Source organism: Aspergillus caelatus (genome assembly GCF_009193585.1).
Source record: "Aspergillus caelatus strain CBS 763.97 unplaced genomic scaffold BDV27scaffold_20, whole genome shotgun sequence".
NCBI classification, from domain to species: Eukaryota; Fungi; Ascomycota; class Eurotiomycetes; order Eurotiales; family Aspergillaceae; genus Aspergillus; species Aspergillus caelatus.
Genome location: NW_022475283.1, coordinates 84,402 through 96,037, shown reverse-complemented (window position 1 = coordinate 96,037; position 11,636 = coordinate 84,402). Strand labels below are relative to the sequence as shown.

The window sequence follows — 11,636 nt, the reverse complement described above, 5'->3', positions numbered from 1 at the left end:
GCTTGTCAGTGCTTCCGTGCTCAACTTTTCTTTTTTTTTTTTTTTTCCCTTTTTCTTCCCCCCGTTCTTCTTTTTATTAATTTTTCCTTCTTCCCAGCCGCTTCTTGGGCTCGTCTCAGGTAATTCTGTTGCTGATTCTACGTCGAGAGCTGGCCGTGCTTAGGTGAGATCTTGTTCTATATTCGATTTGAAGGATCCCTGGCCCTGTAATGGAGTTTCTGGTCAATGGCATGTTGCTCTGGTATGCTTGACGCAGAATGTGTAGTTCTTGAATTGGACTGTTTTGTCGGACAAATTCAGTACGTCGTTGTCGACGTTGATCACCGTTTCTCTGAATAATCTATAATCGAGATGAGGTGGCAATTAAGCGAGTGCCACAACGTACAATAATGGGTTGTATATTGCTTCGGCTGGGAAAGGTTGCATTGAAGTGGATGTTGTGGGTACATGAATAATCTCAACGTGCGGGAAACCCTTCGCTAGAGTAGATTGGGGTGGCGATTTTTGGAAATTGATGAAGGGATTAGATGTAATGTAAGCAATGTGAAGTGAGCAAGTGCCTCGGGCTAATGCATGTCACTCTTTTGGGGAAATGACCTTTCGATCTACGGAATTCTTAGATCTGTAGGTGTCAGGGGTTAAGAGCGGATCTAGTTTGGACTTCTTTGTAGGGGTCGTGTGCTGTGGGCTTTGCTGTCGTATTTTCATTGTGTTAGGGTTGAGATGTCTTGGCTCGTCCGTTCGTATTAGGACCTGGGGTTGAAGATCAATTTGGCCAGGCGACGTTCATCTTGGGAGGTAGTTGTATTTTATGACTAAACTGTCCAATTAACTATCGGACCATCGCTTTCCTTTTTAGGGTGCTTTTTTTTTTCAATTCGACTGGTGGTATCAATGATTGTATCTCAAAATCTAAGAATAGTGAAGGAAATACTAGAGCCCGAAACATCCAACGCAAAAGAAGTCCACGATACTATGCATCAAGCACGCCGAAATCCAGACATATACATAAGCCATCGCTATAAACTGAGAAACATACCCTGAAGCAGTCCAAACATATACTTCGTAAACAAGAGAGTGAACTGACACTCATCTATGAATGACCAGAGGAGAACAGTGACCTCCACGCCCGACCGTTTCCACTATTTCTAGCTTTTTCTGTTTCCGTAATAAGAGAGTTCTTCTCTATATCGTTGTGCTTTGGATTGACCTCCAGCCTTTGGCTTCTTTCTTCGGCGCGATTGGTAGGAAACCCCGAATCCATGCCTCGCGCGACCTGAGATCTCGGAAACCTGGCTGACAAGGGAGTCTTGATGGCCTGGGTGGCTCGTCGAGCAGACCGTGTAATGACCTCCCGCATTGCCCATTGGCGTCTTTTGGCAACGATGAACAAAATTGTTGTGGAGACTACAGAGTGGCTAGGGTCAGTAAACATGCCCAAGTAACATAGAGCTAGGATCGGAGCGATGGGGGTTTTGGAAAACGGACTTCCGATGAGAACCACGATTCCTGCTACCACGCATAGCACGATCATCCCCGCTGACATTGAGCTGGAACTTGGCTTTGGACCATATCCTTCTCCTTCCACATCGGTTATCAGTCCCTGTGCTCTTGACTGCGCTGTAAGAGTAGCGACGATAATGCAGGAGAAGGCAGTTTCCCAAGGCATGTCGGTGGTTCCCAGTGAAATGGGAAGAATTGATAAGTTCTTCAAGGTCTGGTACTGTATTTATGAGTGCGGGTTTGCTTTTTCTTGTTTTGAAAGTATACGTAAGGGATAAATAAAGATAGTTAGGTGGAAAACACAACGGTGAAGCCAATAGTAGTCTATATAGCAAGCTCAAGCACAATGTCCGTGGGCGCTACCTGAATACGAAGTAAAAGGCTGTATGACAGGTACAACCTTGTGATAGGGTACCAACAACAGTCCCAAGACTTGAAGGATGAGGAGGTGTATTCTACCTCATTAAGTGGTCTATACAGTTGTGCTGAAGAACCTAAATTTGGATTCACAGAGCGAATCATGTTCGCAAGAGACGACTGGGGATGTGATGTTATGTTGATCCTGGTGATAACCGCCCTTAGCATCGTGGCTGCAACCAATGAGAGATACGCCCGAGGCGCCAGGAGGAGGAAACCGCAGATATGCCGGAGTTTGAATTTAAGCGAGATGTGATTTCAAACTCTCCGCTTGGCTGGCTTCAATTGCTCCCTGCAAATCAGTTCAGGTAGCAGTCGAACGCCTTGTTGCTTGGGTTTTGCCATATAAACCGTTTTGGCGTTTGTATAGCGGGTGATCGCTATAGTCAAAATGGAAGGGGAGCAGCCACACACGTCTGTGCGTAATTCAAGGTGGACGAAAAATATCCTTTTTTAGATTGATTCTTTATGGGGCAAGCATCTTCCATGGACCTAAGTCCTTTGAATCGTAGCGGTTCTAATCTTAGAAGGTGTATGTTTACGCTGCCTGAGCCAGAATATGAATAGAGGGTAGATTCATCTCAGAAGCAAATACAGTCTGTGGAGATAAGGTAAATTGTTATACTACTGGCGCGATAACCAAGCTCCCATTAAACACGATTCATATGTTTTCGAAAGTATACTTAATGATAGTAGTAGAGACACGATAGGAATTACGACTACTAGTAGTAATAGGTATGCTGATGATGCTGCCGCATCTAGAATAGGGTTTTTGTCACGCCCGGAAGCCATGATTCTTAGGCTGCTCTATGTTCCTTCCTAAAGAGGCACCCCTGTTCATCACGAGAACTTTCTTCTAGGACTTCCATGACGAATCCACTTCTCTTCGCCCTCTATTTTTCTTCCCCATAACCACAAAATGTCTCATCAGCCTGTTCTATCCATAATACCAGCAACCACACTCTAGAAAAGCGGTTGACACTTATCATACTTCCACATTCCTGTCTGCTGACTTGGATTACTGGGAATACGAGCGTCTCTGATGCGTGCAGGACATGCTGCACAGCCTAACCCAACATGGGGAGCGACAGCACTGACCCGTTACTAGTGGGTGATCCTTCGACTATCTCCGATAGGGAAAGAGACAGTGAACCCAATGAAATTGGCGATGATGAAGAGATGCTCCTGCTACAAATAGCAGGATCCAACACTGAACCTGTGTCACCTAATCTTAACGCAATCCTGGAGAGGGGATCAGAATTAATTCGAACAGCTGACCAAATCCCATCCGCAGCATCACTTGTACAACGCCCACGGAGTTCTGGTATTGACCTAACGGCTTTCTCCTTTGCCAGACCTGCACAGCATGGAAAGATATTTACGCTACATCCACCAGTCAAGCAAGCTTCAGCTATTCCCGCGCCTCAATGCAATAACATCACGCAAACGGAGCAGAATAGAACCAGAAAGCCCAATGGTACAACTCAAACTCACCAGTTGAAGTAAGTTAACTTGACATTGGCTCTCGTTTATCCTACTAAAAAAAAAATCCAGACACATTGCTTCTCGGTTGAATAATACAGAAACCAGCTCAAATCGCCAAGTAACAAGGACTTCTTCTTCATCTTCAGAAGCCCCTTCTCAAGATTTAGAGACAGCCGATAGCAAAAAAAATCCTTCTGTTAGGATAGACCATGCCCTCACCTCCAATGTTCATTACGCGCAACACAATCAAGCTCAATGTGAAGGAACCGCTCTTTTTCCATCTGTTACCAACGGACAACTTCTATCACCGGAAAATGAGCCACAAGGTACGTGGGCCAGTTACACTTGCCTGGTTGCGCTGAGATAGTTCCAGCCATAAAGACAATTGCCCTCAATAAGAACAAAGTAAGAGGATAACTTTGGTCTACGAAAGTATGTGACACTGATCAAAACAAGATCAACGACAGATTTCCACAGTCACCCAAACAGTGCACAGCAAAGTTGATGAAGTCATGTGCTGCTGAGCTCCTAGCACACGAGGACGGGAAAAGTGTTTCACTGTCCCCTACGAATGACAAGTCAAGAGTATCGAAGCGTCGTCGAGCGAGTGGGAAAAAGATCACCTCAAGACAACCCGCCTTTACGCTTGCTGGTAACAGCCATGCAGACCTGTCTGAGGAGGACCTATTTCAACTCCTACTTGTCAAGATTAAAGCCCGAGAAGACAATGATGCTGCCGCTCTCAGTGAGAAAGAACAGATGGAGGCCAATCTCTCAGAGCTGACACAAGAAAATTTTTCTTTGAAAAACCAACTTGACGTCTTTAGTAATGAGATACAGCAAAAGGCTTCGGAGTCTAGGGCGTATAAAACTCAATTACAGGCATGGAAGGCGAAAATAGCGAAGTTCAAATACATCATTAACGAGCTAGGTTCTGGTTACAATGCACTTCGCGCGGAAACTACTCAGCTCAAACTGACAAGAGCATCGCTAGATAAAGATAAAGCGGAAATAAAAGGGACAATTGCTGAGACAAGGGAGCAGCTGTTACCAGCTTCCAGTATTTTTGAGAAGAGCCAATGTTACCTTGTCGAATCACAAACTTTGATCAACTCCATGAAGCAGGCTTTGAAGGATGCAGAGGAAAAGACAAGCTCTGTCCAGGGGCGATTATCCGACGAAAAGAAAAGATCAGCCTTGTTAGAGACATATATACAGGACAGCTCACGTCTTCAGGCGAAAAGCATAGGCCTTATCAGGGCTGACCAGCTCGAAATGCTAAGAAAGCTTGATTCAGGATTTGGAACTGTGGCAAAGCAAGTTGATAAATCTGCACATTCAATTATGGAACAAGTACTAGAAGAGTTTCAGATATCGTTTAGGCGCATGGGTGAGGATTATGCCCAAGGAAAGTTGGACTTTGAGCAGTGTAAAGTGGCTGTTCAAGAATGTTCATTTCAGTAAGTTACTGATAATTCGATGTACCCTCTGAGAGATAACATGGCTAATCATCTTCAGAATTAGGTCTCTTACGGAAGACTTGGCAGCGGTCATCGAAGGAAGCTCGAAGGTGAATGGAGATAGGACACGGCTTCTAACAGAACAGCTTCGGTCTGTTCAGGAAGATATGGGAAGTGAATCTGCATTACTGAAACGGCTTTCCGCGAATGTAGTCACATGTACTAGTCTACACGAGAAGCTTGAAGCTTGTGCACCGAGTATCGATAAACTCGGTTCCTTCTTGGAGGTTGTCCAGGAGAAAGAGAATAGCTTCGCACAGCAAATGAAACAGCTTGAAACCCGACTCTCTGAGATGCAAACACCAGAAACAACCGAGCCTACAACCGCAGAAATTAAGGAAAGGGTTGAGCTTGACCTAAGGGTACAGCAACTATCAGATGAGCTGAGAACAACTGAAGAAAGCCTCAGGAGCAAAGCGATTGAAAACGAAGAGATAAAACTCTCATTGCTCGAAGCCGTTACGAAGGGCCAGGAAGCAGAAGGCCGTGCAAGCAAGTTCGAATCACAGGCAATCGCACTCCAAGACGAAGTTAAAGCCATAGAATCCAAAATCCGAGAAGAGCTTAATAGGGCCAGCGTCATTTCTCGAGATCAGCATAGAGTCAAGTATGAACAACAAATTCATGAACTGTTAAGAGAGAGGGGCGAGCTTCTAAAGAATGTTGAAAAAGTCCGAGATGAATTAATGGGGGCGCAAAAAGCACTAGTATGCTGCGATGTTCGCAAGTACCTGAATATTGGCTGACAATACAAAGGGCGAGAGTAAAACAACACATACGAAGAAGCAGAATGAAACAGAATATTTGGTAGGCGCATGACTACTTCCAGCACATGGCTTTCTCTGATCCCAGAAGCTATTAGTAAAAGATGAAGAGATAAAAGCCCTTGAAAGCAAGTGTATGGAGAAAGAGATATCACTTGCGGAACAAGCTGCAGAGGTCAGCCGACTTCGAGAAATGGAAACATCGATCGCAACGCAGAAGTCATGCATGCAAGGACAGCTCTATGAAGCTAATGAGAAAGCTGCAACCCTTGAGAAGGAGCTCATTGTGGTCAGGGAAGAGAGCAGTGCACTATCTAAGCTGTCAGAAGACAAACTTGACATACTTCAGAGAAACCTCCTGCTGAAGGAAGAAGAATGCACAAAAATCCAAACGGAGCTCTCAGTGGAAACATCAGCCAGGTTAAGCCTCGAGACTGGTAAGTTGAAGGCGAAATCCGAGATACACACTTTGCTTCGTCGAGTCCAAGATTCGGAACACTGGGTAAAGAAAATTAAAGAATTACTTGACCAGGTGGACGCTGCGTCACCCAAGGAACCCTTCTCTGAAACTTGGAACAGGTTGATAGCGCTCCTACAGCCAGTAGGAGTGAGGAACAGCCTAGAAGTTACAACAAGGAATGAACCTACGGATGGAGGTGCCCTTAGATGCCATGATACTGATGCTGCTAAAAGTACATCCATCACCTCAACGCCCCAGCGAAGCTGTGGAGCCTCGGAAAACGATGTTGTCCAAACGACAGAATTTATCTATCGAACACAGAGTTTCCAGAGAAGTGTATATTCATCTCCAGCCAAGGAGAGCCTGAAAGCTAGTAATCTCGAAATGGCTGATGTGAAACTTCCATGCATCCCGGACTCACAGCAGTCTAACAACATTATACCATTTTCAAGCGTTCGGCAGCTATCTCCAGCGTGTTCAATATCCGACCAAGTTCCGATCGATTTCGCAGCCACGCTAGTTTCGACACCGGAGGAAGGTATCGTTGCTGAAAAACCTGATACACTGGCTGATCCAAATGGGGCTTATCAAATGGCTGCCAGCTCTGCCGAGAAACAGGATGCTGCAAGAACAGCGGACATGAAAGGACATTCCAGCGAAAGCACTCCATTAGGAAGAAAGGACCAGGATCCAGGTGCTGGCCAGCCAGTTAGCCAGCCTCCTAGCATCCCGGAAGAGATGGAAAACTCCGCGATAACGCCAAAAGCAGTCACATTCGAAACGGACATTCCATCGACGAGCAGAGAAAAGCGCAAGGCACCAGACTCGGAAAACTGTCACGAGCAGAAGGATACATCGCAAATGCCACTACCTGGCCGAACGAACCGAAGAACCTATAGTAGGAACCGACAGACGCCTCAAGTGCGCAGCCAAGAGCAGTTCGCGCATCAGAATTACTTACCTCCTTCAAGTAGTAGAACCTTGAACCACGAGGGCGCTGAAAGGCCAGACTCCAGCAAAAGAGCTAGGGTCCCGACCTCACCCCAGTCAAGACGCCTGACAAGAGCTGATTCTAGATGCTGTGAGCGCAAGACAAGACCTACGAGTCTCGCGTCTGGTAGCAGTCGGCATTCTTCTATGAATGGTAACCGCAATAGCCAGAGGTGGCCAACTCGTGGAGGAAGAAGAACAAGAGGTAAATACCTATCCGAGTCAACATGGTTAGTGAGGTGCGCTAAGCTTAGTAGGTGATCGCTACAGCGCTCGGTTCAACAGGCAAGTTTGAGAAGTTTGTTTTAATTTTGGGCATTTTCCTTGATTGTGTATTATATATGTGGTACGTGGTATCGTTACTGGGTTGCCTAAGATAATATGGAGTGAAAGATCTCGGTAGACAGGTGGTTGCAAAGATGGTCGGATCCTAGAAATGGTATATTGAACACATTGATTGACCCAGACTGTACTGCTTTAAACGCCAGAATGCAAACCCAAAATGATATACAGCGCAGCAATATCCCGGAGTTGACAAAGTTCCAAGTATTATCCGCACTGATGTTGTCTAATGTACATGGTTTATCGTTGGAATAACAGACTGAGCGACAACCGACAACCTGGTGGAGTGTACCGAGTGAAGGTTGTCTCGTAAACTTTGCTGTCCGACACTGCTTCAGGGTCGAAGGAGCCATGACTTGTATCTCAGCTGCGTATGCGCGGTTGATCGTGTGAAGGCGTGAGAGAAAATGATTCATTTCGCTCTTCCGCCCTTTGTCGCTTCCAGGAATAGCACCTTCTTCTTCACGACGGGGTCATATTTGAGCATGCTCAGGGGGCGATGGGTACGAGGTCTGATCATCGTCCGGTAAAAGCCAGTCATGGCCATGGAGATGAGACGAACGGCGACGGTACGAGACTTGGCTATTGGTCTTGATGTTAGCTCCGCACAAGATTAGGAACAAACCATCGGCGTGCGCTACTAGCGCATCAAGTCTGTGGTGCAATGGTATGAGTATATGGGTGCTTACCTTTCTTGGCCATTTTGGCGGCTCTAGTTGAAGGAGAACGAGACTTTGGGGTGTTTGGCACCTAATTTCAAGAATTCGAGATCATCGGAGATGCGGCGGAGAACTTTGGACTTGCGATAGTTACACGTGACTTCTATATCTGAAAGTGGTATGGTTGGAAATGTGGGTCTTGTTTGGCTTTCATTGTTCTGGAGCATCGCCATTGCGACCTCTCCTCAAAAACTACAAAATATCCTGGATATTATCTTCTTTTCCTTTAGAGGTCTGCTAATTAGTCACTATAGACTGTGGCCCTATCACTAAGTGACGATGGAACTTAAACAATGGCTTTTCAGTTCAGGTTCGTCTCGAGATTTCCACCGAGCGTCTGCACTCACTGTGCATCTGTCCGAAGTTATTGAACCACCACTCCTTCGCGACATTAAATGATCTTTTATTTTTATCTCATCTTTTTATCTTTTGGAGCTTGGTAGGGTTAGCATACTTACGGCCAATCATAATTAATACAATATTTTATTACACTGATACAAAAATCAGGACTACAATTACGGGTGATACGGGTGCATACAGTACTCTTGGTATATCACTATCTCCAAGAATAGCCTGCTTAGACTAACTTTATCTCAAACAGAATTTGGTTTCATGAAAAATTCTCCAGCCGCCTGACCTGCAGATCACTAGTGGCTCCGTTGGGATGCTAGATATGTATAATCTACTGGGTCGATCGTCAATGCAGGGCTACCCTACTAAGGGCTTAGTACATCTACATATCTTATGAAAGCTTTGTCTATTCAATAACCGACTTGTATCCTATATTTCTTCTACTTTTTTTCATGTCCTTCTTTCTTCGCAACTGACTTCCAACACTCTCCACGTGTCTCAGCCCACGCGTTCATGCCCTCGAATATCGTGCAGGAGGACAATGTCATAACCATGAGTCAGAGTCCCATATTGGCGGGTTTTGTATGGATACATACGCATACACCTGGTGACCACAACATGGTGTATACTCAAAACGGCATAGAACCGTCCCATGATCAATCCCGGTCGACAAAACAAGTCGTGGACCGTGCTAGGGGATTTAATACCTCCAGCTGCTTTAGTGCCGGCTTAATCCGCGGCGGGAACTACTCTCATGCATGTTAGGTGTCCGTGTGCATCCCTGATGGAGGGTGTTTGTGCACCTTCTTATCCTATCCGGGGGTTTTCTGAGCGGTGTCTGCATTTTAGTAGTGTCATGTGGTCACATGGGATCTTGCATTTCTCTGAACGGGAGGGTTGAACCGAGACGATCTACGGGTTAGAAGCTAATTGGTGATCTTGTTATTGGGAACCTTGTCGACCTCCGATTTGATCGGGGTTTTTTCCATTATTGTTAAGGTGTGGGGTTTTGTTGTCACTATTGTTAACATGGTGGTGTCTTGTTGCTGCTGGTAATAAATATCATGATGATCGCTTTCGTGGGCGGTTAAGTTTGCGGGATTGTCAGGCGACTTGTATATGTCGTTGAAGCTCTGGTGATGCACCGCCACAGCTTTGGAGTACAGGGTAATCCTGTTTCTGATTCATTTCGCTAAGATATGAGTGAATTAGTGGAAGGATGCCGATTCGGACTTTGCGTGCTGTTAGTGCTGATCAATTCAGCACCGGTCATTTGATTATAGTTCTGCGGATGCACATTGAAAAACAAACTAGACAACCTCTGAGGACTCTATCGTGGAGGAAGTAATGCCCTAAATACTGCTATTGATCATTGTACTAGCTTGGCAGTGACCAAATTAGATTCCTTGTTATTCATGAGCCGACCCAGCCCAGCATGATATAAGGGATATGGTCATCGAAGCTAGAAGAGTCTTGCCAACAGCATCACTCCGTTTGGTCAATACATATCAGACTTTCCAGCCATTATGCCCTGCATTGCTTCCTATGTTAAGAGAGTGCAATACAAATTAACGTCCACCACCCAATGCCCGGTATTAGAAATTAGACGAGATGCACCGTGTATCTTCAAAAGCAAGAAAGTAGAAAGGTCATCAGGTGTCCAACACCATCCAACATACTAATGTACAATTACCCACCTAAAGACACCTGTTAGCACCACCATGGTCATTCTGGAAAAGGAGCCCACACATACCACCAGATTAACGAGAACAGTTGTTACTCCGGATTGGCGAGCAAAGCAGCAAGACGAGCGCTACGACGTCGCTTGAAGACAAAACCGTCAGGAGACTCTGGCGAGGTCTTCCGCTCACGTTTAAACAAAACAGGCTTCTCGTCATCTACCATCTCGTCTGTCGCATTGTTGGACCACGCTTCATGTGCCTCTGTAGCAGACACATTGGCCATCTCAATATCTCCCGTCGGCTGAATACTGTTTATCTGTTCGTTAGAAAACATGCCCTTTGTCAGAGGACTCGGCGTAAGACTAACCACTCCCCATCATCAGATCCACTGTATGAAGTCGCCTTCTCGGTTGCTATCTCGGGCTCCCCCAGGTCAATCAGACGCTCTCTATCGTGGACCATTCCGGTTGTCATCGAGACGGGTTGATCCAAACCAACACTTCCTTGCCATCTGGACACCTGCTCTTTCTTCTCGATTGTTCTGATCCCCTGGAGCATGGACGCCTTGAGAGATGGCTCCTCTTCACTGCTGTATTGTGCGTTTTCGCCGTGGGTACGGTGCTCTTCCTCAGGTGCTGCAGTGGGGAGATGAGCTTTGAGCAAGTAAGAAGTTGTAGACATGGGAGACGACTGGTCGATTGCATCTGGGCCGATGGGGCGGTGGATAGCGGGGGTGAAGGGTGAGTAGGAGGTTCGAAAACGTTTTTCGAGATCTCTTTCGATGTCGGTATAGTTCACCAGGACGTCTAGCTCGTTGTGTAGCTTGTCAGGCTCGAATCTGTCTGCCATCTTTTGGGATGATGAGGGATATCTAGGTAAGGAGATTGTGTGTTCTTTGTATGTTTGGTGATGATGTTGAGAGATGGGGGTCAATGGGAAGTTGAAGCCTTCTTTTGGCGAGGACTGCTTTCAAAGCACCACGGTAGGAAAAAGAGACCAGAAGAAGAACACTAGAACGTGACTTCAACAGAAGATAAGACGTGACAGAAGACAGGTGAGGGGTTCGAGTAGTTTGATAGAATGAAAGGCAAGCCTGGTATAGAACGCGTTGAAGATAGTGGAGAAAATGAGCTCAAGGGAGCTCCACCAGGAACAGAACTCAACACGACAACAGACGAGATTCTACGCAAAGGAACAAATCAGGTTAATCAAAATGAGGGGAAAGGTCTGGAACTTCCTGACATGGTAGGGCGGTAATCTTCTCCACGGCCTTACCACGGTTGACGAGGGTCCAGTGAATGGGAGATGGCGCTCGTTCCACTGTTTGCTTCCTGCAACAGAAACCTAATCAGTCGAAAGATATCAAAATCATTTATTGGGAGTTTTGACTCAGATATAGACGA

The 11,636-nt window shown here is 45.9% G+C and overlaps 4 protein-coding genes across 4 annotated transcripts; 1 reads left to right on the top strand and 3 right to left on the bottom strand.

Annotated features, from left to right (window-relative positions):
• Window positions 1-887: 887 nt before the first annotated feature.
• BDV27DRAFT_122044 (uncharacterized protein) lies at window positions 888-1,856 on the bottom strand. Its single transcript, XM_032065525.1, has 2 exons — window positions 1,489-1,856; window positions 888-1,407 (listed from the first exon to the last, which is right to left on the bottom strand). The coding sequence occupies exons 1-2, from the start codon at window positions 1,667-1,669 to the stop codon at window positions 1,094-1,096; spliced, it is 495 nt and encodes a 164-aa protein (XP_031931701.1). The 5' UTR covers window positions 1,670-1,856; the 3' UTR covers window positions 888-1,093.
• A 995-nt stretch (window positions 1,857-2,851) lies between these two features.
• BDV27DRAFT_122043 (uncharacterized protein) lies at window positions 2,852-4,546 on the top strand. Its single transcript, XM_032065524.1, has 3 exons — window positions 2,852-3,422; window positions 3,475-3,731; window positions 3,862-4,546. Exons 1-3 carry the CDS (start codon window positions 2,998-3,000, stop codon window positions 3,927-3,929), a joined length of 750 nt encoding a protein of 249 aa, XP_031931700.1. The 5' UTR covers window positions 2,852-2,997; the 3' UTR covers window positions 3,930-4,546.
• A 3,347-nt stretch (window positions 4,547-7,893) lies between these two features.
• On the bottom strand, window positions 7,894-8,183 carry BDV27DRAFT_153816 (mitochondrial 54S ribosomal protein bL33m; the record flags this gene model as incomplete). Its single annotated transcript, XM_032071860.1, has 2 exons — window positions 7,894-8,063; window positions 8,171-8,183. 2 exons carry the CDS (start codon window positions 8,181-8,183, stop codon window positions 7,894-7,896), a joined length of 183 nt encoding a protein of 60 aa, XP_031931699.1.
• Window positions 8,184-10,327: 2,144 nt separating this feature from the next.
• BDV27DRAFT_153815 (uncharacterized protein) lies at window positions 10,328-11,082 on the bottom strand (the record flags this gene model as incomplete). The annotated part of the gene is made up of 2 exons (XM_032071859.1): window positions 10,328-10,541; window positions 10,601-11,082. The coding sequence occupies 2 exons, from the start codon at window positions 11,080-11,082 to the stop codon at window positions 10,328-10,330; spliced, it is 696 nt and encodes a 231-aa protein (XP_031931698.1).
• Window positions 11,083-11,636: the final 554 nt, after the last annotated feature.